The 27416-nt window shown below is 53.9% G+C and overlaps 1 protein-coding gene and 1 long non-coding RNA gene across 32 annotated transcripts in view; one reads left to right on the forward strand and one right to left on the reverse strand.

Annotated features, from left to right (window-relative positions):
• TNK2 (tyrosine kinase non receptor 2) overlaps positions 1 to 26099 on the reverse strand; it is a 39223-nt gene extending 13124 nt beyond the window's left edge. For 3 of the 23 annotated variants that reach the window (XM_027107561.1, XM_027107571.1, XM_027107543.1), the window contains exons 1-6: positions 12085 to 14071; positions 6139 to 6319; positions 5031 to 5101; positions 2951 to 3172; positions 1664 to 1816; positions 883 to 1160 (exon numbers count right to left, since the gene is read on the reverse strand). In XM_027107561.1, coding sequence (XP_026963362.1) covers positions 883 to 1160; positions 1664 to 1816; positions 2951 to 3172; positions 5031 to 5101; positions 6139 to 6319; positions 12085 to 12258 — 1079 coding nt within the window. In that variant the 5' untranslated portion in view covers positions 12259 to 14071. The other 20 variants (XM_027107533.1, XM_027107491.1, XM_027107516.1 and 17 more) reach the window with 18 other exon arrangements.
• A 427-nt stretch (positions 26100 to 26526) lies between these two features.
• LOC113621038 (uncharacterized) overlaps positions 26527 to 27416 on the forward strand; it is a 44776-nt gene continuing 43886 nt past the window's right edge. For 3 of the 9 annotated variants that reach the window (XR_003433009.1, XR_003433017.1, XR_003433019.1), the window contains exon 1: positions 26532 to 26847. This is a non-coding gene — a long non-coding RNA (uncharacterized LOC113621038). Of the gene's footprint in view, positions 26848 to 27416 lie in introns of all 9 variants that reach the window. The other 6 variants (XR_003433010.1, XR_003433016.1, XR_003433011.1 and 3 more) reach the window with 5 other exon arrangements.

The following is a 27416-nucleotide window of genomic DNA, read 5'->3' on the forward strand; positions in this document are numbered from 1 at the left end:
GAGTGAGGAGGAAGCCGCCCTCGATGGAGAATCAGAGATACCTCATGGGACTGGAGAGCTGGCCCTGCCACTCAAAGGGCGTGGGACCCAGGGAAAGTTACCCAAGAGCTCTAAGCCCCACGTTCCTCATCTGTGAAATGGGAATAACAATAATCTGCTCACTTCACAGGATTGTTTTAAGAGGGCTGCATAAAAAAAGGTGACCTTATAATTTACCATTCAAACCAGGACGCCTGAGTATGAAAGGAGGTGCTATTAATTACTCCAGGACATCAGGCATGATCCAGGATGTGTGATCATCCTAGATATTAAGTTAGTAATTAATTAGGGGTGACCGTACATCCTGGATTAGAGGGTTTTCTGGCAACCAGAACTGGACCGACTCCTCCCACGCCAAAGCAAGGAGATGACACTCCTTCAGGAGCCTCTGACAGCAGAGGATCATGATGGTCTCAGCACACGATAAGCTCACACAGGGGCCAGGGCAGGGTCAGGTACCACCCCAGTGTGCAGGTGAACATCCCTCGTCAGTCTACAAGGCCCTGCCTGCCCCCAGCTCTACCTGGGACACGCTTAGCAGCCAGTCTCTGCCTGGCTAACTTCTCCTGGTATTTCAGGAGCTTAAAACTGCGTCTTCCAGGAAGCCTTAATGTGTCCCACAGCACTTATCCCTGTGCACCCTAGCACCTGGCACGTGGGCCCCTGAGAATTACTGGATGGATACGTGAATGGATGGGCACACAACAAGGGCACCCCAGGCCCAGAAGAGACAAGGGCTGGTGGGTGCATGGAAGGCCCTGGAAGCTCTGAAGCCTGGGTGTGTAGGGACCGGGTGTGGGGGGGTGGTCCAGGCCCCGCGAGCCGGCAGCGCCTGCCCCTCACCAGGCAAAGGGCACTTTGCGGTGCTCCTGCATGACGTAGTGGTCGTCATTCTGGGGTAGTGCTCGCATCAGCCCGAAGTCCCCGATCTTGACCAGGTCACGGGTGGCCAACAGCAGATTGCGGGCGGCCAGGTCACGGTGAATAAAGCGCTTGGACTCCAGGTAGCCCATGCCCTCAGCCACCTGCACAGCGTAGCGGCTCAGGGTACCCAGGAGGAAGTGGCCCTGGTGCTTGCGCAGCCGATCCAACAACGATCCCAGAGGTGCCAGCTCTGTCACCTGAGGCCACGGAGGAGGAAGGAGGAATAAGCACGGCTGAGCCCTGCTCCTCCCTCAGCTCCTCCCCTCAAGGCCTGCCAGAGCCGTGCTCCATGCTCCTCCCTGGCCTGTCCTCCAGGGACCTCTAGGAATCCTACAGCTTCCCAAGCCTCTCCCCTCTAGGGAACATGGGAAACCGAGGCCCAGAAGAGCAACCCAAAGAGGCTCAGGTTAGCAAATGCCAAACACTAAACTCTGGGACCGGCCCCTCCCATGGGTGCAACGCTCTGCCAGTGAACACAAGCCAAACCCAGAGAGACGGAAGTGAGCTCCAGCGGACACCAGGGTCGGTCAGTACTGGGGCAGGCCTGTGAGCCCCCTTGCCACATCAGGTGGGGGACCAAAGCAGGATCTGGAGGACCTCTGACCTTCGTCAGGATGGAGGGAGTAACCACAGCACAGGCAGGAGGTGAGGGGCACAGGGTCTTCCCTGCCGCCATCCCCCTTCTGCCCACAGCACTCACCATCTTCATGGGCGGCGTGAGCACCACACCATAGAGGCGAATGAGGTTTCGGTGGTCAAGCGAGTGCATGGCATTGACCTCCCGGATGAAGTCATCCATGGCCTCTGGCTGGCTCAGCACATCAGGCTTCAGGCACTTCACAGCCACACTCACCTGGCCAGAGTGGGGACTGCAGAGAGTCAGGACAGGCCCCAGCCTCCACACTCCGGGCTAGCCTACTCCCCACTCCAGCCTCAGACCTGCTCATCGGGTGAGTGAGTGTGTCCCAGGGGCCTGTGGCCTGGCAGGGGGAGGGCAGCTTACCCCAACAGCCATGAGCCGGGCCTCCCCTTCCTGCGGGAGTGCCCAAGTTAAGTGGCAACCGCAAGGTAAGAGATGACCGGTGCAATGACGGAATATTAAAATGTTATGATAAGAAATGTTTTTGGTATAGAAGGAAAATGCTTTAAATATAATGCCATAAAACTAATCTGTGGTGACAGAAATCAAAAGAGTGGCTTCCCTTGAAGGGAGGTGATACTCAGTGGAAGAGGCATGAGGGAGCCTTCTCGGATGACAGAGATGTTCCACACCAGTGGTCTCCAACCTTTTTGGCCCCAGGGACGGGTTCGTGGAAGACGGTTTTTCCACAGACTGGGATGGGGCGGGGCTGGATATGAGGGTTCAGGCGCTAACGCGAGCGATGGGGAACGGCAGATGAAGCTCGCTCAATTGCCCACCACTCACCTCCTGCTGTGCGGCCCGGTTCCTAACAGGCTGTGGACCGGTCTCGGTCCACGGCCCGGGGGCTGGAGACCCCTGTTCTACAACACAATCTGGGCAGTGGTCACACGGGCCCATGCATATGTGAAAAGTCACTGAGCTGTACACTCAAGAACTGTACGCTTTACTGCACACACGCTATCTTTCCCTCCGGGGAAAATTTTTTAAATACAATACTAAGATAAAAGGGCAAGCGTTAAAAAGTTGTATCTAAAATTTGTATCTTAAAGAAATTCAACAAAATGTCTGAAGGGGAAAAAAGGTGTAAGTGCTAACTCTGCTTCCTCTGAGTGGTGGGTTACAGGCTTTTTTTTGTTTTTCTTATTTTTAAGTCTCCAAACTTTTATGATCATTAGTTTTATAACTGAAAAAAGGAACATGTGTCTAGTTAACCCTGAGCACGGACTCCAGGGTGAGCCACTTTGGACCTGTCCCCAGCCCCCTTCACATCCCAGCAGAGGGGACAGATCCGCCTCAGAGAGCAGAGCAGGGCCTGCCACGCCCCACAGGACCCAGAGAGCTCACCGTCTTCCCCGAGGGGGCGTCCCACTCGCCCCTGCGCACCACGCCAAAGGAGCCATCTCCCAGCTTCTCAAAGAGATGCAGGTCCTTCTCCCCAATGAGGCAGGTGAGGCTCTGCAGGGACCCCTCTGCTGCTGGGCCTCCGGGGGTGGGTGAGGTCTTCCGGAAGGTGCTCTGAGAGTGATGAGGGGGGAACTCAGCCTCCAGCCGCTTTCCACTGAACACCTGTTTGAAGGCAGCCAGGGGCCAGATGGAACCCTGAGGCCCCAGAGCCAGTCATTCAGCCCTGCCCCACTGGGTCCTTGGCGAGGCCGCCAGACAGGTCGTGGCTTTGCCAAACTTCTGGGGGGCGGCCTGGCTGGAGGCCCACGCCCCCTCCTGACCACACCTCCAAACGGGCACCCACGGCCTCGGTGTGGCCTCGGGCTGCAGTCCCACCCCCAGCTGTGGGGTCAGGGATAGCCCAAAGCCCGGCACCACCTCTGCCCCCCTCCCTGCTCTGTACCCCTACCCAGCACAGACTCCAGCCCCTCACCCGAGCAGATGGGCAGGAGCCCTAGGGGCCCTTGCAAACACCTCCTGTCCATTTTTAGCCCTGGCCCCGTCTCTGGGTTGCCCATTTGGCGCTGTCTGTCTCCACCCTCCCCAGGGAGTCGGCTGCTCTTCATCCTGCCTGGGGAGAGGATAATTTGAGCCTGAGGTTGGACCGTGAGTGTGTATGGGGGTGCAGATGAAGCAAGGCCTTGCCGGGGAAGGGCCTGGGAAGACAGCTGGGCTTCTGGAGGGAGGCCTAGAGCTGAGGGCTCAGAAAGAAGGAAGGTTGGAGAGGACTCTGCGGCCTGGGCTGGAGAGGGAAGGGGCCAAGGGTCAGGGGACAGGAGGGAAGCCCTGAGAGTCAGAGCGGCCCTGTCCGTTTGACTTGGCCACCCTACCGGGGCATGCAAAGCCTCGGCTTCAGGCGGCACCCTCTGCCCAGTTGGTCCCTGCCCCCAAGGTCGGCAGAGCCTTGTCTGTGTGGGGTGAAGGGGTCTCCAGTCTGAGGGCCTCTTCTGGCCACTGCTCCGTCCTTCCTCCCAGCAACTGGCATCCCTTCCATTTGCAAGCAGTGTTCAGCTGACAAGGTCCTTCACAGCCTTTTTCTCAAGGGACCCTCCCCAAGGCCCCGTGAGGTGAGCTGGGCAAGTGCGGCTGGCACTGTCTTGCTGGCCACATGCCTCAAGTCTGGAGCGGTCAACCGACTGGCCCGGGGACATCCCGTGAGTCGGTGGTAGCTCCAAGGCCCCCTGAATCCTGCACACCGCGTGGCTCTTCCCTCCTGCCTTCGCCCGCCCCAACACACCCATCCTCCCCTAAAACCTGGGCAAGGGACCAGGACAGTGTCCCCAGAAAAGGCCACAGGATCCCAAGAGACAGCCCCTTGCCAGATCACAGCCAGGAAATCTCTGCGGCCCAATCCCAGATCCAGCTGTTCTGCACTGCCCGCCCCTCTCCCCAGCCCTGAGGCCAGAAGTGGGGGGAAGGCCCGGCTGGTTCACTTCCTCTCACATTGTCTTCCAGACAATGGGCAAAGTTCCCCTGAGTCAGACCTGGGACTCACCACTCCAGAGACCCAAATTAGGGCAACGGGGTGGGGGCGGGCCTTAGGGAAGGAAGCTGTCAGTGGGGCCCAGTGACCAGAGAAACCTTCCACAGACTAGGGAGGTGCGGGATGAGGGAAGCAAAGACGTCCTGGGTCCAGACGGTCCCACCGCCCCACACTGGACACCGGCCCCAACACTTAGGCAAAGCGAGGGCTCAAGTTACAGCACACTTGTCAACAAGCGCCTGTTCCATGCCTGGCACCACTGCCTGGCGGGAGGGGACGTGAAGCCAAGGCTACACACAGGCCATTCAGTGCCGTCTCCAGCGGAGACAGACGCTTAGCCAGGCAGCTCTACAAGCACCCTGCCCGATAAGACCCCGGAGGTGGGAGGTCTGTACAAACTGTGAGATTATACTGCGGGGAGTGGGGGAAGGCTCTCAGGATGACAACAGAGGAGGCCCCAGTGAGCTACCCCTCCCACGTCCCTCCCTGTCCACCCACCTTGCTCATCCAGGACTTGCGTTTGCACATGGCCTTCCTCCTCTTCACAGCCTCCCACAGCCGCCGCTGGCCTGCGGGGAGGAAGGGGAACCCGTGCTGTTAAGGCGCTCACACCCCCAAGAGGCTGCTGCCCATCGCAGGCTTCCTCGGTCACCCTGGGGGGAGTCCACCACTAGACACTGCCCAGCACGATGACACCAAGGAAACAAGCCATTCCCACCAACCAGGGGCTGCCATTAACCAGATGGTCACTGCATTCCACTTCTAGGCAATTCTTCTCGAACCGGATGGAGGTATTTAACCACCAAAATTGAACAGTAGTGCTCTTATGCCAACTCTCAAGAAAAAATAAATAAATCAAGGTAACGGACAGAATTTCCCCAATTTTGAGTTTTTCTCCCATAAAATTTTATTATGTTACTGGCATCAGATATCAACTCTCTAGGCTAAAAGCAGCGTAAGTCAGTGTCTAAATTAGCACACCATTACTTATTTAGCTATTTCAGGCTGAATGCACTCAAAAGTTTCTAATGTTCTACAAGGAACACCGTGACTTCTAGAAGCTATAGTCACTACTTTCAGGATAAACACATAGAAAAAAAAAAAAGAGTTCAACTTATAGAATAGATCTTTGTAGGAGAGACAGAGAAAGGGAGAGATGGGGAGAAGAGCAGCAAACCAACATCTGAAGGATTTTATCTTCCCTTCTCCACAGACCTCTGGACACTAACCCCCCTGGTGTTCAGAACAGACTCAATTCTACATTTATAAAAGAGGAGGAGATGGAAGAAATACACCCTAGAAATGTCTGCACAAACAAAACAGAGTGTGTAGTTAATCCTGAGTAGCCAGAAATTTAAGTAAGATTCCTCAAACTCCAATTCACCTTCACGACTGCAAACTGCTCTCATGCACTCACTGTGTGCAGCATCTACTGATGCCCCTCTGCCCCACCGCGGGGGCTCTTGGACAGGCAGTGAGAGTTCTCAGTTCTGCCACCCCACGGAATAAAGGGGGGAGGGCTCTTCCATGCGGTTGCCGATCCTGAGGACAGAGGAGGTAAATGGTCAGTGGGGCGACGACAGGCAAGGCCAATGCCCCCACCTACCAGGCCGGCCCATGCCAATCTTCTCCAGGTCCTCATTCTTGACATACTCAAAGTGGGACAGGCGGGTAACGTTGAGGTCGTCGCGGAGCCGCAGGAAATACTGCTGCAGCTGCACCTCGGACAGCAGCTCCAGCAGCCAGCCTGTGCCCTCCTCCGGCTGCATGCTGCTGCTCCCCAGCCTCTGCGGGGAGAGAAGAATGGCTCAGGGACCACGGGATGCAGGCAGGTAACCGGCGACCCCGCCTCTGCCTTGGGCTCACCCACATCCTACTATGTGCTGTGGGGAAGGACTCACACCACCTTCTTGCTCCCCAAAACAGCTGTACAGAAGAGCCTGTAGCCACCTGTTCTCCTCCTATGGCAACAAGGGTAGAATCAGGGCAGTTGGGACACAGCCCAGGCCCTGGAGTTAGGGTCTTACTCCCCAAATCTGCCATCCATGGCCGAGTGAACTGAGATCAAACTCTGTTCTCCGGTTCCCCACTGGCTCTTCAACGCTCCTGTTGTCACAAGGCCTTTGAGAATCTGATGAAAACTATCGAGTGTGTCTCCAGGAAAATAGATGCATCCTTATTCATAACGTTTTAATTACAAAACTTTTGGGGGTGCAGTGCCCCTTGAGACCCATCCATGAGCTCCCCAGACCTGATGGACCCCCCAGGGACTAGATGAGCTCTAGCTACTTTCCTCTCAGTGCCTGACATCGCATGAGCCTCCCCCCAGGTCCAAAGACCCCTCCGCAGGCCAGCACACAAACACCTCCAGGACCACAGGAGGGTCAGAGGGAAGGAGCGGCAGAGGCTGGGGCGGGCTTTCAGACTGCTGTCAACGGCTGTCACAACAGACTCTGGCCCAGTGTGGTCAAAGCTTTCAACTTTTTCAAGAAATACCAGAAATCTGAATCGACGTGTAAAATCTCGCTATTAAAATTTTTTTTGAAAAGGTACTATACGCACACGTAAGATATTCAAAAGGCACACGAGAGCCGTAAAGTCTCCTCCCTCTCTTGCCCCACCCCCAAAGTCGGCTGCCATTCATGGCTTTTACACGTTCTTCCAGACTTGTTTTTTCCCCACACAAATACTCACCCATTACCCACACCATTCTGTTCCTTGTTTACACTTGACATTAGATCTTTCTCCTGACTTTTGAACTATGTCAACTAATTCAAGTTTGAAATACACACACGCAAGCACACGTGTATGCTGTGCTGGTCAAACAAAATTACATGCAGGCCTCAATCAGCCAAGGGGCCACCAGACCTTTCTCTGGGGCCCAGAGAAAGAAGCCAGTGGCACCCTCAAAGCTAGGCAGCCCTACACTAAACCCATCCTTGTCCGAGTAAGACCCGTCAGAGCTGAGGGCTTGGCCAGCCCCTGACCCGTGTTCAATCCCCACTGGAGAAGACAGGGATGAGGGAAAAGGCCAGCTGCCCCAAGACCCCCTCCTCCCGACTTGGAGGTGGCCTTGTCCCCCAGCGCTCATCACAGGTCGCACTAAGAGAGCAGGTGCTCACAGCCTGGGACCAGCATGAGCCTCCTGCTCTCACAGTTCCCAGCGGTGCTGCCAACCCAGTGCCAGGAGCTCAGACTCTCCCAGGCAGCTCAGGGCAGTACAAAGAGCCACCACTGGGAAAGAGAAGCCCTCAGTTCAAACCCTGGCTCCTCTACCAAAGTGGCTGGGCCAGAAGGGGGTTTCCAAACTTTAAGCCCTAACCCTTCACTCAGATGGTTCTCATGAGGGCCATACAGCCCCCTAGGGGGCATTTTTGGCTGTCACAGTGTTGGGGGACCATTAGTGGCACTGAGTGGGTGGCTGGGGGACTCACACACTGTCCCAAATCCCATACAACTTAATTCATGCAGGTGAGAAATTTGTTTACAATCATCTGATTATAAATCAAATCCCATTTTACATATGAACAAGAAAGTATTTTTACAGTGTTAATACAGACTGAATTTTCCTGGAATGGAGCTACTGTGTAAACTGAGGGAAAACTGGCCTTTTGCTTTGTTTGGAACTTAGCAGAAGTTGTCCACTGTTCAGAAAAATATCACTGAAGGCAGCCCAACCTACTATTTCAAAACTCTGCTCTCAGTCAGCACTTGTGTAGATGTTGCCGTGCTGGTTCTACCTGCGGTCTTAGCATCTGACTGCTTGGTAATGTCACATTCTACTGACGTATTAGAATACACGAAATGCTACAATCGATTTCCTTTTGGTTCTCCTTTATATTACAGGAGGCATTAAGTTGACTGACCACACACACACAGAGTAAACAGGTTGTATTTCTCTTAATTTTAGTTAAGAAAAATAAAAACTCTAACACTTCAACTACAGTTAACTACATGCTGGGCACAGTTCTGAGCACTTAGCTGTATTAACTCACTTATCCACAGCAAAGCCATTTGTTACAAACAAGGGGGTGTGGACTTAAGAGGGCAGGGCACCACTGCTTTCCAGAAGAAAGCCCCAAAGGTGCCCTGTGAAAATCACTAACCTAGGCCCCGTCTCTCTGTGGCGTGACCAGGAGAGGCCAGCCAGCACTTCCGCCATCACTATTCCATCCCTGGAGCAAAATGATCCCACCCCCTACACGGCTCAGCCCAAGAAGAGGCTGGCCACCAGGGCAAGTGGTCTGAAGATCCCCACTGCTTCCTCCCCAGTCCCCGAATCCCAGGGCTCCAGGCCACTCATTCCTACCCTCCTGGGGGTAGGAGGCAGCCACTCCTGAGAACAGCTCCAAGCCCTGCCCTGTGTGGTCCGGGCTGGGAGAGACCCAGAGGCCACTCCCCTGAAGAAGCTGCTTAGAAAGCACAGTCTGCCCTGTTCCTTTACCCATGAAACACCAGCTAACAAATCTCCCTGCTCAGCTGGGTCCTCCTCTCCCTGCTCCCCAACCCCAGGAACAGGGCTGCTCTGCGTGGGGCGGGGGGGTGTGTGTGTGTTGCGGGGGGAAGACTAGAGAGAACACTGGGATCTGGGTGAGAAGAAAGCAGCCAGGGTCCCTGTCCGGTCTCCACCACCCCACCCAGGGTGACCCTGGACATGTCCCCTCCCTCCCTCCCTCCCTCTCTAGCCCGTGTCTTTGTCGGTGAAGCACAGAGCACGGCTGCGGTTGCCCCCAGCACAGCCCCGTCCACACACCTGTGTCTGACACGTGTGGCTCTCATGGCCGGCACGCACACTTCCCACACACGCTCTCCTGACACACTCGCCACCAAGAATGCAGCCGCTGGAGCAGGGAGGCCCTGAACCCCTGTCAAGCAGCCCGGTCCTGCTCTCTGGCCCTCAGCACAGGGCTGCCTCTCAGTCTGTCCAGCTCCCGCCCGCAACCCCCCACTCACTGTGTAGAGTCTCCGCCGGAGTCTGGCCAGAAGAGGGAAGGAGAGCTCTAGGCCAGGGAACCGACGAGCTGCTGGCATCTCCACGGAGCTGGACCCCCTGACCAGGTCACCGGGGCTCTGGCCCGAGGGAGGTGGGGTGGGCAGTGGTCTCAGCTCCTGAATTTCAGGTTCTGCCCAGAAGTGAAGTTGGCCAGAGGTCTGCCCCAGAGACCCCCCAAATCCCACACCAGGGGTGGGAAATGGAGCAGAAGAATAGGGTGGTCCCCTTTTCTCTGCTCTACAGCTGTTTCCACAGCTGGCTACCCTGGCAGGAGAGAGTTAGTTCTTCTCTCAGTTGACTGCAGCCTGGGTCCTCGGTCCTGTTTCTCTGTCCTCTCTCCAGCGCAGTGGTCACGGCTCCAGCCCTATTCCCTGGCTCCCCCGACAGCCCGCCTCCCTCCCCCCTCCCTCCGCAGCTGAGCAGCTCTGACACTGGCTGAAAAAGGACCTTTCTGAATCACTGCCAAGAGGGCGGCGGGAATGGGGGGACTCTTCCTCCCAGCCACCCGCGCTGCCCCCACCTCCTCCCCGCACACAAGGCCCCTGTCTCTGGCTTCCACCCCAGCCCCCAGAGCTGCAGACAACCCCTGGGATTTTAGGGTGGGGGCCAGGTCAATCAGGCAGCAATATACAAAGAGGCCCCCGTCGCGCTTGTCTGGGGCTGTGAGGGCTTAGTGCACAGCCTGAGCTGGGGGCTTGGACACCAGAGAGTCGGTCCTGGACCTTGCAGGCAGACCCTTCGGAGACCCTCCCCCATCTCCCAGTCCCAGCCTTGGCTGGGCGTCTCCTGGCTCAGGCCCTAATGTGGCCCTGTTACCCTGGTGCCCGACGGAAATAGGAGTCCGGCAGCCTGCCAGAGCGGGGCAGTCCAGCCAAGAGCCGGGGTGGGGGGAAGAATCTCCCAGACCAGCTGGCCAAGATCCAAAGCCCCCTCAAAACACACAAATATGCCCCTAAACCGTGCGATGCCCCCAGCCAAAGCTGGAGGATTCCGGGCCATAGGATGTCTCCTGAATAGCACCTACACACACAGACAACAGCCCCAGCTAGAGGGAACTGCAGTCACCCCATGAAGCCCCCGTGGAACCTACACATTCCTAGAGCTGACAAGTGATCCCTCTGGCCCTCCTCAAGGGCGCCAGCTGCTCTTACACCCCCCTCGCTACAGCCCCCAGACACACCTGACAGCTGCAGGAAGTCCTCTCAGGCTCCCTCAGCACCCCCCTCCCAGCCGTGCCCAGGGAGCCCCTGTTTCTTGCACACTGCTCTCTTGTCCCTATCCAGCTGGCCACCAGCTCTGGGAGTCCCAGCTGGCTGGTGGAGTAGGCAGCTGGGGTTGAGTTTTGGGGAGTCAGCATCCCAGGCTCTTTCCAGGGCCTCTCTCTCAGTGCTTGACCTCCCTGGCGGGGAGGTGCCTGCAGGGGCAGCCGTTTCCAGATCTGACTCAGGGAGGGGGGAAATGGGACACCCCCAGCAATCAGTCCTCTTTCCCATCCCCCTGTCATGTCATCCACCGCCACCCAAAGCTTGTGAGGCCAGCCAGGTGCAGCCTCCCTTCAGTGCCAGTGAATCACCAGCCTGAGAATGGAGTCAGAGCTAATGGACAAGATGAAGTCGGGTCAAGGTCACACTGGAGCTGACCTTCCCGCAAACGCTGGCTCACAATGCCCACAGCACAGAGAAGCCTATTGCTTATTTCCCACAAAGCACCATTCTGAAGGAGATCCAGGGACCTGACTTCAAGGGGCAATTTAAGCAGGATTATTCCCTCTACCGCAAGTTGGGGGACTGCTGGATTGGAATGGGCAGACTGAAAATTATAGCCACCCCCTGAAAGATGTGCCCCAAATCCACCAGAACCCCATGCCTGCCTGTTCCCTTGCACATCAGGTAAGAACAAGCCTCAGTAGCTTGCTCAGCAATCCAGCTGTGGGAGGCTGTGGAGAAAAGCAAAGCACGGTCAGGGGTCAGAGGTCAGGCCAGCTCCTAGACCTCTTCTCCCAGCCCCAGAAAACAGCCACCTTTCTGCACCGCCACCCCCACCCCGCTTCGTCCTGTCAGTGACTGCCCTCTACTGGTCAAGAGAGAAAGTGCTTGATCTCCAAGGGGAAGGGAAGCCGACCCATAAATACCATGATCATGTTTTCCAAAGCAAACAGGGACATTTGGCTTAATACGCAGATTCATAAAGCCAATAAGAGGGAATGTCCAGGGCACAGGGACTCAGTGTCCATAAAGGACTAAACCCACATCCTGGCAGTGCTTTCGGGGCTCCCCTGCAGCGATGAAGCAAGCCCAAAGGACAGCTTAATTGGGTCCCAAGGACTCAGAGATACTGAAGCAGATGTCAGCAACAGGAATTCACCACCACTGACTCGCCCCGCCCCACCCCACACACAAACACATCACCCTTCTTTACCCAGCATCCCAGCCCCCAGGATCTGTCCTGGGGCCAGGATCACAGATACCCCTCACTCCTGAAAGGCTCCCCTCAGCTCACCAGCAGACGATGCGGTCTAGGGCCCGGCTACCTGGCTATCCCCCAGGTTTTCCCTATTACCTGCTGTCCCTCCTCGGCCCCAGTTAGGTGCAGATATGCAAATCTCTCACCCTTGGAACCCAAACTCCGGGCTTTAGGGCCCGGGAGGGGAGCAGAGCCCTCCCGCAGTCCCCGCCCCTCCAGCGCACCGGCAGCGTCACTGCCCTGCGTCCTGAGGGGCCGGGCCTCGAGCATCCTCAACAAGGAGGGCCGGGGCCGCTAAAGCACCTCAGCCAAGGGAAGGCCCAGTCCTCGGGCCCGCACGCACCCCACAGCCCGTATCTGCCACCTGCAGCCAGAGCGAGGGAGCAGAGCCTGGTGGTAGCGGTCTCTCCCGCTGGCCTGCGGCTGCCCCTCCCCCAATCCCGTGCACAGGCTCCATTCCAAGGAGCCGCCTCTCCGCAGCGTAGGCTGCCCCCCAGAGAGCCCGGTGCGGGGCTGCACCTTCACTGACCACGGAGCCACAGCTCCCCTCGGCCCCTGTCCGCCTCCAGGACCCCAGAGATCCACAGCCACCGATCAGGTCCTGGGGACTCAAGGGCCCCCATACTCCATGACAAGGGGGGGGGCCGTCCAAGAAGCTCACAGAAGAGAAGCCCCCATCCTAACTCGACCTGAGACCCCTCCCTCTAGACCCCTCTCCTTCCACCAGCCCAGCTTCCACCTAGCTCCAAGCATGCGCCCACCTGCCAGGCTCCCTGGTGCGCTGCCATTCCGCACTCCACTCAGGCCCGGGGAACCTGCCCAGCCCACTCCTCTCCGCAGTGGAAGCCACGCCCCCCGCATCCACACTGGGAGGGAGACCTCAGCCCTCCGCAGCCCACGCCTCTTCTCACCAGCCTGGACTTCTCCCCGCCTGCACCTCCACCCGCCCCGCCCCCAAGACTGCTCGGGCCCGGGCAGAGCACTGTGGCTGACTTCTCTGGGCTCAGAAGAGTGCGAGTACCCACACTCCCTCCCGCAGGAGCTGCTACAACACGTGTCCACGCAGGGCTGTCACCCAGTGCCAGGATGAGGACATTGCTAGTGGAGGAGGTCCCACGGCAGAGGCCCCAAGGTGCCACACGCACACCCTCTCATTCCAATGGCACCTGAAGCATCCACTGACTCCTCAGTACCAGGTATTTAGGGGTGAGCTCAGGGCACCCTCACACCTTGGGGCTTTGGGGCAGAGGAGGAGGGAAATGCTGAGACACCTCTACTCCCCACTCCCCTCCCCACACACACACACTCCACCTCAAGACTAAGGAAGGAGACCCCGGGTGGGCACTAGGTGAGTTCCCATAAGGCTCACTCTCTTCAAAAGCTCCTTCTCCAGCTGAAGCGCGTTGGCATAGGGGATGACCCTGCCAGGCAGGGTGTTTATTCTAGGCAGAAGCTCCTCTGCATCTTACTGCAGCTATGGCAGAAACTGGTTTTGGGAGCAGCTGCAGGAACACTCAGGAGGCCGTCGAGAAAGAGAGGCTGAAAATGCCAGGCCCACAGATCCCTCCTCCTGGTTGGATAAAGAGTCTGATCTAAACCATTCCCCCATCCTGCTTTCTCCCTACCTCCTCCCTCCACAAGGCCCCTGCCTCCGAAAGCCATCCTATTACAAGATACCCACAAGATCCAAACTGCCTCTAGGATTTGGGGAATCCACCCCACATGTATACCCTCTGGTCTACAACTTGCCCCCTTATCTCTAAAGGGAGCCGGTAGTGGCCCAGGAACCAGCCTGCCTCTGCCGTCCACTCCCCTCCCCCAGGCTCTCCAACAGCATCAGTCAAGTTACAAATCCACACTGAGGAGCAGACGTGACATGTAATTTCCGGCCAAGAAGATTTTTCCAAAACAATCTACCGTATTCTCAGGAATATATGCCAGGCCTGCTCTCTTGTATCTCTGCCCTCCCTCTTCTCCAGGCCCTGGAGGGAAAAAACATACTGGGAAGGAGAAGGAGGGGGGCTTATGGCTCCTCTCCCAACCAGAGGATTATCTTGCCTACACATGCCAGCCCCACCAAGCCCAGTCAACCTCAACTCACCCCTGTGTGTGCAGCGCCCAAGCTTCTGGACCAAGGCCAGGCTGGTTCCCCTTGGGACTTCATCCCAGAGAGAACTGTACCAGGTAACCCCACACCTTCAGGTCATCCCAGGTCTGAAATCACACTGGTCTGGGGAGGAGGCTGGCCACAGGCCAAGGGAGAGAAGGGGGTGATTCAGACACATACCATGGCTGTCCACACCCTCTCCATCTCCAGGCCACAGTGGCCCACTCCCTTCCAGGGGAGCTTGGCAGCTGAGGCCCTGAGGACAGTCAAGCCTGAGGCATATTTGCCAGCAGTGCTGAGCCCACAGGCCCTGAGTCTAACCCTGAGGGCTCTTCACCCTTCTCCTTAACTGTGGATATTTCCTAAGACTTTGGAACTCACCCTTCCTTCTCTTCCCTCCCTGGGCGTCACCTCCTCTCCTCCCAGGGCTCCAATTAGCACCATGTGCTGTCTGTCTCCATTCCTGAGCTCTAGAAGCGCTACACCCATGCTTCTAGACATTTACAGCCAGCTCCACCAGGAGGATGCAAAGGTACCATAAATTCTACATGTCCAAATTGAGCTCATCAACCTCCGCCTTAAACCTAGCCTGAAAACATCACAAGCCAACACGAGCCACCTAGGCTAGACACCTCACCCCTGGCTCCCCAACCATAACGCCCTTCTTTCCCCACTGGGCAGGCCACAAAATCTTGTTTCTGCCTCCTCATTACTCCTCCCATCAATACCTTTGGGACAAGAGTCAGACAGACCCGGGCTGAAATCTTGGCTGTATCACTCTCTAGTCAGACGACTTCTGGGCAAATGCCTTAACCTCTAAGCCTCAATTTCCTTATCTGCAAATGGGAATAAACAGTACGTCCTTCAGAAAGTGCAAACTCAATGAGATCACGAACGGCACACTTAGCACAGCATCTGGCACGTAGTTGCCTATTCTTATACTGTCATCTGAACACGGATCCGAAGTTCCTCTCCTGCTTACGTCCTCTGTAATTCCTCACTGAGCCAAATACAAGGCCCTTCAGGATCCATCCCTCGCCTATCTGTCCACCTCCAACTCTTATCATTTCCTTCAAACGTCTCCATATTCCAACCAAGTCAAATACTTGCCCTTCCCTAGACACAACATCTTCTTTAATTTTAATGTCTTTGAGCTATTCTTTGTGATACTCTTTTCTCTTCATGATGAACTCCTACACATTTGGGTCCCTCAAGACCCAAATAAAACGTCATCTCCTTTGTAAATTCCCATTTCCTATCCCCAAACGGTTCTTTTTGCCATTGCTTCCCATGTTATTTTGTTAAAGTATGTTTGAAAACAAGAGTGGTATAAACACATAATACTACACGTGGAAAATAGCCAAAAGGATGAAAAAAATTTTAATTATCTATCATGCTCTGATCCTTAAAGGGTGCTATTTCTGTAGCACTCTGTACTAATTCTATTGAGGGAGCCCTATGTACGTACCTCTTGTGGTTTGTACATTGTAACCATCTGTTTATATCTGTCACCTTGAAAGAAGAATCTGGCAAGGCACCTGGTCAAAAGAGTTTGCTAAAAGGGACTTCAAGCCTTTGTGACAGACACTGGGGAAAGGAGGCCTGTCTCTTTTCCAGTGAGCTGGTACCACCTTATGTCCAGTGAATACCAGGAATAAGCCTGGTTGCCCTTGTCGGCCCTGGCTTTGCTTCCCCCCATTATTTCGAACCCAGAAAAGCAAGCACCTTCATGCGAAGAAGGGCAGCCAATCTCATTACAGCTACTCCTGTCCCAGAACCACTAAGCTACTTTGCTCCCACAAAGCTATTTCAGCCCCGGGGACAACACAGCAGTCCCTCAAGGCAGAGGGACAGCTTTGACTGAAGGCTGCCTTCTCATCAGACTGCGGAGGGAGAGCTGGGGATACCACAGCGTTGATCGACGGGCAGGAGGTCTTTTTTGTCAGGCATCCCAGCCTCGCAGAGAGAGAGGAGGGAGACAGGGGGATCAGAGGGTGGGAAGGCAGGGCACAGAAGCAGGGGCAGACACACCAGATACAGGGACCCTCCTACGCCTCATCTCCTTTGACTCCAACAGAGAAGGAGGTGTAACTTTCAGAGAGGAAAGGAAAGAACCTGACTAAACACCACAACCACAGGCCCTCACTGAACCCAGTACCTCCGCACATCTACCAACTTGGTCTTGAAAGTTTTTTTTTTTTTTTGTGGGGGGGGTACACAGGCCTCTCACTGTTGCAGCCTCTCCCGTTGCAGAGCACAGGCTCTGGACGTGCAGGCTCAGCGGCCATGGCTCATGGGCCCAGCCGCTCCGCGGCATGTGGGATCTTCCCGGACCGGGGCACGAACCCATGTCCCCTGCATCGGCAGGTGGACTCTCAACCACTGCCCCACCAGGGAAGCCCTTGAAAGTATTTTTTAGCTGTTTCATGCTCCACCAGCGAAAGACCAGTGTGCCAACCCTGACACCCAGAGACAGGACACTGAGAGCCCTAATACATTCCTGGAGCATCCCTCCCCCGCACATAAACACCACTCGAGTGTGACAGTGGGTAAATTCCTGCAGTTGCCTGAGTCTCTTGCACACATGCACCCCACACGCCCGAATGACAGGGCTGGGATGCAGGGTACTGCAGAGAGCTGCCTCTCACCATCCTCTGGCCCAAACATCCTCCCGGCACCAAGGCCCGGCAGCCGAGGCTCCCGGGAAGAGAGGAAGGATGTAGTCTGGCTCCCAGCAGCCAGCCACTCCCAGGGCTCTTCCAGGGCTGGGCAGAGGCCGCCCAGCTGGTCGCCCTGCCTACCAGCTCAGGCCTCACCCCACTCCCCCAACCCCCTCAGCAAGAGCCTAGAGCTGAAGGGGCCTATTGTTGGGCCCTGGAGGTGGGGTGGGCCCAGAGCTGTGAATTGGAGAGCATTTACTCTGTGAGAGGGACTGCTCATTCCCTTGGGACAGCGCCCACACCAGAACCCCAGGAGCTAGGAACATCCAGCGCAGGGTGGGCTGCTGGGCCAGGGAGAGAAAGGGTCTGAACCTGGAAGTGAGAGAGATGTCAGGGACTGCAAGATATTTAAGATACCTTAAATCCCACCCATTTTAGAGATAAAGAAACTGAGACCCTGAAAAGGAAGGGACATGCCTGGTCTGAGGCACCTAAGAAGCTGTCATAGGGAATGGATCCCTAGGAGCTGCAGAGCAGTTCAGAGCAATGGTGATTCCTCTCTGGCCATAGAGGGGCAGCCCTGCCAAGGTCAGGGACTAATAAAGGTCAGGGGCCTGAGCGGAGAACCTGCCTCAGGAGGAGACACAACATCCAGGGGACAGGCAGAGACAGGAAGAACCTAGAGTTCTCACATCCAGCAGAAGCCCTTGGCTCCCAGGACCTAGAGCTGCTGAAGGAGGGCCCAGGCCAAACCTCTCATCCCACCCACCTCTTTAGTCACTCACCACATACTGACTGTGTGCTCACCCTGTGCTAGGTTTGGGGGACTATGAAGGAGGAGAAGTCACGATTCACATCCTCAGAAAGACACTGTGTGCAAGTTCTTTACTAAAAGTTTTATCTTTCATTGCCTGATTAACCTGCCCCCCACTACCCTACATTATCCGCATTTTACAGATGAGGACACTGAGGCTCTGGAGGGGTGACCAGGGTCACCTGTTACTGGAGAGTCACAGGTGAACCAGAATTCAGTCCATATACAACTGGACACAAAACTGCTTGGTTCAAGGATTTGAGCTCATGGAGGGCAGAGCTGGAGTCTTATTTGTTAAATATATACTAGATACTGAATGAATTCATGGATTCTGCGAGGAAGTTTAAGGAGGGAATAGAGGCTCCAGGAAAAGACAGATTGCACAAATGCACATAATTTCACTCCTTCCCAAAACCCCACCAAAGCCAAAATGATCAAAAGAGAAATTTTCTGAATGGCAAAAGTCCCTAAGGACGGGAAGAATAGTAGAAGAGAAAACCACAACATAGCTTTGGAAGCTGGAAAGCAGATGGCCAGTGACTGTGGAGAGCAGACCTGAGAAAATCCCCAATCCCAAGGTGAAAAGGACCTGATTGACCCCACAGAATCCTCAAAAGGCCTGGGAACTAGAAGCCCCAGAAACCTCTAGAAGAAGAACAGGTGCTAAAAATACAGAGGATTAGTCAAAAGCTGTTTAAGAAGCAGTAAGACCCCCCTGGACTCCCTCTCCAGTACAAAGCCACTGGGTTGCTGCCCTGGTACCACCCGGCAAAATCGGGATTTCCCTTCGGGGGTAAAGTGCGGGCCTCTGCACTGGCGCAGAAGGCTTGGCTGACAGCGGGGTACCAGGGACCTAACAAGGAAAGCACACATAGATGTGGAGATCTCAGTCTCCTTCTCGACTCCCTCCAGGAACATGGAGCCAGACCTCCACCTCCTGGCAGAAGACAGGAGTGTCCTTTCTGGGGACTCTGATCAGGCCAAGAAAGATATAAAGAAACCAACATTAGGAGTTCTCCACAAACCGAGCAGCCAGGTCACCATACAAAGAAGCTCGGTCAACAAGGCCACCCAGTGCTTGTGGTCAAGAGTAGATGACAAAGAAATACTGGACACCCAAGGAAAGCCTCTAACGTGGAAGAAAGAACAAAACACACAGAAAATGCTCATTAATATCCTCAGAAAGACAAGATGTTGTATCTACAAAACAAGAAGAGAATATTATTATTTTTTAATAGGGGGAATAAGAAATTACAAATATGACAGGAAACATAACAAATTCAACAGACCCATCCTCACCCCAACCAACAAAGTCTAGCCCACAGCAGGTGCTCAGAAATATCTGCTGAATGGATAAATGAGGCAGTATTTCATGAACTTTAATGCACATGCAGATCACCTGGGGGAATCTTGTTAAAATGCAGATTCGGATTCCATAGATATGGGGGTGAGCCTGAGTTTTACATTTCTAACAAGCTCCCAGTGATAATGTGCTGGTCCTTAGACCACACTCTGAGAAGCAAGGGTCTCTGCTAAACCCTGGAGCAGTGGTTTCTTTGCACTGGCTGTGCATTAAAATCACCTGGGAGGTAGGAAAGTGACAGTGTGTGGGCCCCGCCCACTGAGATTCTAATCAACTTGGTCTAGGTGAGACTCAGGCATCATATCTTGAAATCTCTGCAGATGAATCCATACTGGGGTCGAGAACCGCTGCTCTGGAGAAAGCCTGTAACTGCGCCAATCATTGGTCCTAGCCAGAGCAGTCCTGTTTTCAAATATTCTTTCCCATTGTTGACACTGACCACTCTTTCAGAAGGCCCTTCTCATCACGGCCATGAGCATCAGTTTATGGGACTATTTACTATACAGAGGGTAATTTTTTTTTTTTTTTTTTGGGGGGCGGTATGTGGGCCTCTCACTGTTGTGGCCTCTCCCGTTGCCGGAGCACAGGCTCCGGACGCGCAGGCTCAGCGGCCATGGCTCACGGGCCCAGCCGCTCCGCGGCATGTGGGATCTTCCCGGACCGGGGCACGAACCCGTGTCCCCTGCATCGGCAGGCGGACTCTCAACCACTGCGCCACCAGGGAAGCCCCAGAAGGTAATTCTTAATGCTAAGTCCCATTAATGTCAGTGGATGGAGAAATCATTCTACTAAATTTCCAAAAATTCATTGAGAATTTTTTCCTTATTAGATTCACACACTTATCTTAATTTTTCTAATTAACAAAAAATCTGGACTGTAAAACTTTAGCAAGTCCTTTAAAAAAAATAAAGGATTTTTAAAAGTGAAATGTGGATATCTCCCTAGCCAAAAATCCTAATCCATTATTCCAATGTTTCTGTTAAAACTTAACTTGAATTTAGTAGTTTTGTGTCTACCTCATCCATGCCATGGGATAAAATAATATCAACAGACATTTACTGCTGTTAAAATTGCTAAAATCACAATAGAAGGGTTGGAGGATAAAGCATCTTCCACAATGGAGAGCAAAAGCCCACACCAAGCTACATAATTAAAGAATACTGGAGATAAAGAAAAGATGCTATAAACTCCTGGGCAATGGTATAACACAAGTTCCACAAAAAGGATTGGGAATGATTTTAGACATTAATGTTAACTCTGGAACTTAAGAGCAATGTCCTTAAGCTTCCAAAGGAAAGCAATTTCCAGCCTAGATCTCTATGTTCAGCTAATTAAGTGACTGAGTGTCAGACTGGCAAGGTCTCAAAATAATCTACCACTCTTTTACCCTCCTCTCTTAGGAAGCTACTAAAGGATGTACTCTACCAAACTAGAGAATAAACCAACAAAGGGGAAGATAGGAAACAGGAGAGAAAGGCACAGAAAGGCAGTGAAGGAAATGCCCAAGATGCTGAAAGGGAGATCCCAGGAGGACAGCTAAGCATCAGTGATAGAGAGCAATTAGTCCACGCCGCTTTAGGGCACAAGGCTCTGAAAGAGACTTCTTTAGAGAGGTGAATTTGATAGAATACCTAATGGAATTGACACCCTGAGAAATTTATACAGCTACTGGAGAGTTTAATTAATTGAAAAGTACATAGAAAACTAAGCAAACAAAAAAAGCAACTCCAGGAAGAACAAAAAGGTGCCCAGGAAAGGAAAAGTCATAGTTTATTACACCATAACAATATAAACAATGAACAGTAGATTGAAGAAAACATGAGATACGCCCAGAGTGGATGGGCTGGAAGATGGGATGAGTAGCAGGGTGGGAATGAGGGAATTAAAGTAAAATCCTCATCTTTGGCCAAGATGGAATAACACGGATCAGACTTACCCTCCTGACTGAAACACAGAAAAATGGACAAAATATACAAAATGGTTTTGAAGACACCAGACATCAAGATGCAAAGGTCAGTGATACCTAGGAAATAGGAAACAAAGGAGGTCAGCCCTATGGTTGGGTTTCCAGGCTACAGAAAAGGGAAGGGAACCAGTTGGACCCCAAAGGACTCTCTGAGTTGAAGAGATGAAGCTGAGACTCTGGGGAAACTCAAGTGGCCAGAATTCACAGAACAGAGCATCAGAGAAGAGAGAGCACCACAGAAGTCTGTAAAAGGTCCCCCTTGAGCAGTAAGCTGAGTACTGATCGTCACATGAATGTATGGGAACTACCCAAGGCTGGGGAAAAGAACCACCCAAAGGCTTCCCTGGTGGCGCAGTGGTTGAGAGTCTGCCTGCCGATGCAGGGGACCCGGGTTCGTGCCCCGGTCCGGGAAGATCCCACGTGCCACGGAGCGGCTGGGCCTGTGAGCCATGGCCGCTGAGCCTGCGCGTCCGGAGCCTGTGCTCCGCAGCGGAAGAGGCCACAACAGTGAGAGGCCCGCGTACCGCAAAAAAAAAAAAAAAAAAAAAGAGTTTCAGTTCTGCAAGATAAGAAAAAGTTCTGGAGATGAATGATAGTGATGGTTGTGCAACAACGTGGAAGTACCTAACTCTACTGAACTATACACTTAAAAGTGGTTAAAATGGTAAATTTTATGTTGTGTATATTTTACCACAGTTAAGGTAGGTAAATTTTTTTAACAAAAAACTGAATTCCATTAAAAATACCATTTACAATAGCATCAAAAATATGCAATACTTAAGGATATATCTGACAAAAGATTTAAAAGATCTGTGCATTGTAAACTATAAAACATTGGTGAAATTCTTAAAAATCTAAATAAATACAGAGATACACATTGTTCATAAGTCAGGTTCAATACTGCTAAGACAGCAATTCTCCCCAAATTCATCTGTAGATTCAATGCAATCCCAGCAGGCTATTTTGTAGAAATTTACAAATTGTTCTAAAATGCGTATGGAAGTACAACAAACCTAGAATAACTAAAGCAATTTTGAAAAGGAAGAACAAAGTTTAAGATCTTTCCTTGGTTTCAAGGCTTACTATAAAATCTACAGTGATCAAGATAATGTGGTCCTGGGATAAAGACAGACAAGTTAGATCAATGGAACAAAACAAAGTCCACAGTTGGATCTACACACATACAAACAACTGATTTTTGATAAAGGTGCAAAGGCAACTCCATGGAGAAACAAGTCTATTAAAAAAATTTTGCTGAACAATTGGATGCCCATATGCAAAAAACTGAACTTCCATTCATACCTTGCACCATATACTAACCTAAGAATTAACCCCAAATAGATTGTAGACCTAAATGGAAAACCCATAACTATAAAAGTTATAGGAGAAAGCCATCATGTTTTGGGTTAGGCAGAGAGTTCTTAAACACCAAAAGCACAATCCATAAAAGAACAAGCTGGTAAACTGGAGTTCATTAAAAGTTAAAACTGGGCTTCCCTGGTGGCGCAGTGGTTGAGAGTCCGCCTGCCGATACAAGGGACATGGGTTCGGGCCCCGGTCTGGGAAGATCCCACATGCCGCGGAGCGGCTAGGCCCGTGAGCCATGGCCGCTGAGCCTGCGTGTCCGGAGCCTGTGCTCCGGCAACGGGAGAGGTCACAGCAGTGAGAGGCCCGCGTACCGCAGGAGAATTAAAGTGCAAGCTAGAGCCTGGAAGAAAATACTTGCAAATCACATATCCCATAAAAGGCTTGAATCCAGAAATATAAAAGAAACTCCCAAAACTTAGTATGAAAAAAAAAACCCACACAATAAATGGGTAAACAATTTGAACAGACACATCCCCAAAGATATACAGATGGCAAATAAGATGAAAAGATGCTCAACGTTCGTCATTAGAGAAATGTAAATTAAAACCAAAATGAGATACCATTACAGACCTATTAGTATGTCTAAATTTAAAGAGACTGATCATACCAAGTGCTGACAAAGTAGTGAACAAACTAGAACTTTCATACACAGCTGGTGGGTACATAAAATGGTACAACCACTTTGGAGAACAGTCTGGCGGTTTGTTAAAAATTAAATGTATACCTACCATATGATCCAACTATTCCAGTCCTAAGGATTTACCCAAGAAAAAAAAAAGCATATGTCCGTACAAAGACTTACACATATGTTCATAGCAGTTTTACTTGTAATAGCCAAAAACTGAAAACAACCCATCAGGAGATAAATGGATAAACAGACTGTGGTATACTACTCAGCAATAAAAAGGAATAAGCAATTGATACCCACAAAAACATGGATGAATCTCAAAATAATTATGCTGAGTGAAAAAAGCCAGGCCAAAAAAAAAAAGAGCACATACTGTATGATTCTATTTACATAAATTTTAGGTAATGCGAACTAATGTATAGTGACAGAAAGCAGACTATTGTTACCTGGGGAAGGGGGATGGCAAAGGAGGGGTGGGATGGAGGGATTACAAAGGGGCACAAAAAACTTTTGGGAGTCTGGGAATAACGGGTATGTTCATTATCTTGATTGTGGTGGTGGTTTCACAGGTATACACGTATGTTAAAACTTATTAAATTATGTTTTAAATACGTGTCATTTACCATACGTCATTATACCTCAATAAAGCTATTATTAAAAACAAACACTTCATCTTCCAGGATAAAGCACAGGGCAGGGGGATAATTGTGGGCTCAGGGGCTAGAGGAAAAGGTCTGGTAGCACTGACCCCTCCTGCCTAATGTCCACTGGCCATGGCTCCTGGGAAGGTGGATGCTAGGCTGGCAAAGAAGGGTCTGAGCCCTCTGCACTCAGGACACTGTAGGGAAAACCAGGGCCCACCTCACAGACGAGGAACTGAAGCCCAGAAATGTTATCCTAGTTACACACTAGTTACACAGCTAGTAAACCAGATCTGCCAAAGTCCTCTCTCTCTTCATCTACCACAAATTCAAGAATCAACCTGAAACAGGGTGAACATGTATGCTTACGTGCGCGTGTTTAGAACAGTTCTCTCCACTGAAGCCAGAGCGCAAGAACCAGTCTGGCCGTCCCAGAGGAGCCAGACACCTTGGACACAGCAGCTGAACTTCCGGTGCATGAGTGTTTGGGGTGGCAGGATGACAGGCAGGCATGGGACGAAGTTGACAGTCAAGTCTGGGTCTGCATGGGAAGCAGGATAACTGGCTCCTCCAGCAGAGTCCCAGCAGCTGCCTGCTTAGGACGTGACCACCACTCCCCCTGCCCCAACAGAAAAGGACTATCTCCACCCAGTCCGGTTGGGACAGGGGTCTGGGGGCCATCTGACTCAGAGCCACTCCTTGGGGTAGGGCAGAGATGGGTCTTGGCTAAGGCCCCGAGACAGGCAGCAACTCTGTACCCATCCCCACCCGAGGACTAGAGAAGCAAGAACCCAGACAGCGCCAGGTAAGAGGTGAACGTCCCTAGGCAGATGAGGCCCACAAGTGGCCAACCAAGCCCCTGTGGGGCAGGAATGAATAGGCCTGGCACCCAGGCCATGAGGAAGTCAACAGGAAGCCAAATCTAGCCCCCACCTCTGCAAGTCCCACCTCTAAGCTGGGCTGAGAGCTGGCCCTGGCTGGTACAGAACCCATGATGCCACAGCTGCCCATATGTCCACCTCCATGGGGTGGGGCTGAGGTCTGGGCCACAGAGGATGCCCAGAGTCCAGCAGTGCAGATAACCTCTCCTATCCCACACTTTCAGGTTGGGGTCCTGAGAGCCCACATAGAGACAGAAGTCCTCACCAGCTCTCCACCCTTCTGCCCACTATTTATCCTTGGCTCTGGGCCCTCAGTATTAATCAAATGTGACAAGAAGGTGTGGCAGGAGCAGGCCAGGCTCGTGCCCAAGTTACCGGCTGCCACGCTGACAGCTCACGTGGCCAAGAGGGTTACAAGATAAGGTCCTGTTAATGCAATGCTGCCCCTTCCCTTTTTTGGAACGTGTTTTGAGGACGTGAAGCAGCGTGTGCTGATTGCACCAACCCAGCAATGGCATGGAGGCACCCCTATCTCCACCGGTAAACGGGTGAAGCGGGGGTGGAGGGGTGGAGAGATGACTACTTCCTCTGCAACCTCAGCCTGGGACTACCCCTCTCTCCCTTCTGCCCAGGCCTGGCAGCCACCCAGACAGTCTCACCGCCAGTCTAGACTCTAAGGAAATATCCCATCACTCCAGTTGGCATATACAGTAATGGGGGGAGGGATCCTGTCTCGTTGTTGAACACTGCACTGCTTCATTCCTCTCCAGGTTTAAACACAGGGGAATGAAAAACGGCAGTTTGGAGACCACGCTCTCCTGCGATAACTGCAGCCCCCTCCTTCCAAACACACCAATTCCAGCTGAGAACAGAATTGGGCTTCCTTACCTGCTGCCTTCCACTGGCTCTCTGCTGACAAAGCTTCTATGATGTCCCGGCTGAGGTGGCAGAAAAGGACCCAGCAGGACACTGCCTGCTATCGGGCAGTGGTTTCCAACGCTCCCAGGTTCACGGCGCTCTTCTGCCCCCCACTCCCCAAACCCCTACATCCTGCTCTCACCACGGCCCTGGCTCGGCCGATGCTGATGCTGAGCAGCCGGCCTGTGAGTTACCACCTCCTCCTCCTCCGTCTGCGCCTCCGGATCCTGTGTCCCTCCAGGGGTCCGTCTCCCTCCTGGGACCCTTTCCCGTCCAGGTATGTTTCCTGGACAGCCCGCACAACCTGCCCTTCCTGCACCCCGGGCAGCCAATTTGCTTCCTGCACCCCCAGGCGCCCCTGTCCCTCAGGGCCCTGGGGCCCCACTGGCCGGGCCCTCCCCACCACTTCGAGTCTCTTGCGGCGTGCCGGGGCCACTCCCAGGACCTCTGCCTCCCCTCTGAGGTGCCCGCAGCTCTCCCAGTACTGCTCCCCCCGCTCCTCGGAACTTTCGAGCTCGTCTCTGCTCTCCCAGAGGCCGTCCCCGAGCTCGGACAGCTGCTCGGGCTGCTGTAGCAGCCTGCGTGGGCTCCCCTCCCCCTGCTCCTGCACCCCGGTGCGAGCCTCCCCCCGTTCCTGCACTGCGGGGCTGCCTCCCCCTTTCTCCTGGTACTGCTTGCGGGGGCCCAGCCCCTCCTCCTGCACCACAGGCCAGCCCGCGGAGCCCGTCCACGGCGGCGGGCGCCTCCAGTCCGCGCTGTCCGCAGGCCCCCACACCACCCCCAGGCTAGGCTCGCGGCCCCGGCCGCCCCGCTCCTGCACCCCCGGACCCACCCCGCCCTCCTCCTGCACGGCCGGACCCACGCCCCCCTGCTCCTCCACGCCGAGCTTCAGCCCGCGGAGCTGCTGCGGGCCCCAGCTGAGAACCCCGATCCGCTGCGGATGCTGCTCCTGCAGCGCTGGGCAGAGCCCGCCGCGCTCCTCCTGCGCTCCCGGCCTAGGGCCCCCAGCCGGCACTGCCCAACGCACTCTCCTGCCCACCAGAGGCCGCGCTGTCCCGCCCCTCCAGATGGTGCTGCCCTCGCCGCCCGCTCACACCCCCCTACCCGGTTCCTTCCGCCCCGTCCCCCGGGGGAGGGGGCTGCGGGGTCGCGTCCCCTCCCGCTCCGCCCACACGTCCCGGTCCCGGCTCCCAGCCCTCGCTCCTGGGCGTCGACGTCCGCCCGCCGGGCGCCGCGCCCTGCGCAGGCCCCCGCAGGTGCTGCGGCCCCACGCCCCGGCCCGAGAACCAAGAGCGCCCGCCCTCCCGCCGGGGGTTCCTGGAGCCAGCCTGCGCCTGCGCTGCCCGAGGGGGGCGGAGCCTGGCCGGGTTGGGGGCCGGGCGGGGCCTTAAGGGGCCATGTCCCACTTACTTCTCCTTCCTTCAGAGCCCCTACTGCTCCCCCTTCTTCCTCCCACCAGAAGCCCCGCTTGCGCCTTCCTGTGGAGCCAGAAGGAGAAGAGGTGAACCAGAAGGTAGGGAGTGCCTACTGAGACGGTGTAGTCAACAGGGCCCAATGGAGGAGCGCTGAAGTAGGAGTCTCGAATTCTAAGTAGCAGTTCAGCTGCTCCTGACTTATGAGTGTAAAAAAAACACTTACCTCTGGCCTCAGTTGCTTCGTTTCTAAAATGAAGAGGAGATTGGACCGGAAAGTTTCCAAGGTCCCAATCCAGTGAGTGTTTGACTGCAGAGAGGGACTCTAGTCCTAATCTTTCAGCAACAGCCCAGAGACCTATGAACCTGGGCTGCCTCCACCTTTACCCTGGGGCCAAGGGAGAGCCGGGCTCAGGCCTGTGACACTTCCTGCTGGGAATACAAGCAGAAAGAGTTCCAGGCAAAGGGAGTCTTCCTCCCTCTTGCACTGCTCCCTCTTGGGTCTGTACCCCGAAAGGAGGAGAAAATTCAGAGCTCCTTCTCCCAGTGATAGTGCAACCTGCAGACCCAGATCCTAGCACAGCTGGAGGCGGCCTTGGGCTGCCAAGCTTAGAACCCAAAAGCTAGGGCAAGTTGGCCGTTTCTGACTGTACCTCATCTATAAGATGCG

The sequence above is a fragment of the Aethalodelphis obliquidens genome, unplaced genomic scaffold (genome assembly GCF_003676395.1).
Source record: "Aethalodelphis obliquidens isolate GAN/ISIS:26980383/991018 unplaced genomic scaffold, ASM367639v1 scaffold1, whole genome shotgun sequence".
Classification (NCBI taxonomy): domain Eukaryota; kingdom Metazoa; phylum Chordata; class Mammalia; order Artiodactyla; family Delphinidae; genus Aethalodelphis; species Aethalodelphis obliquidens.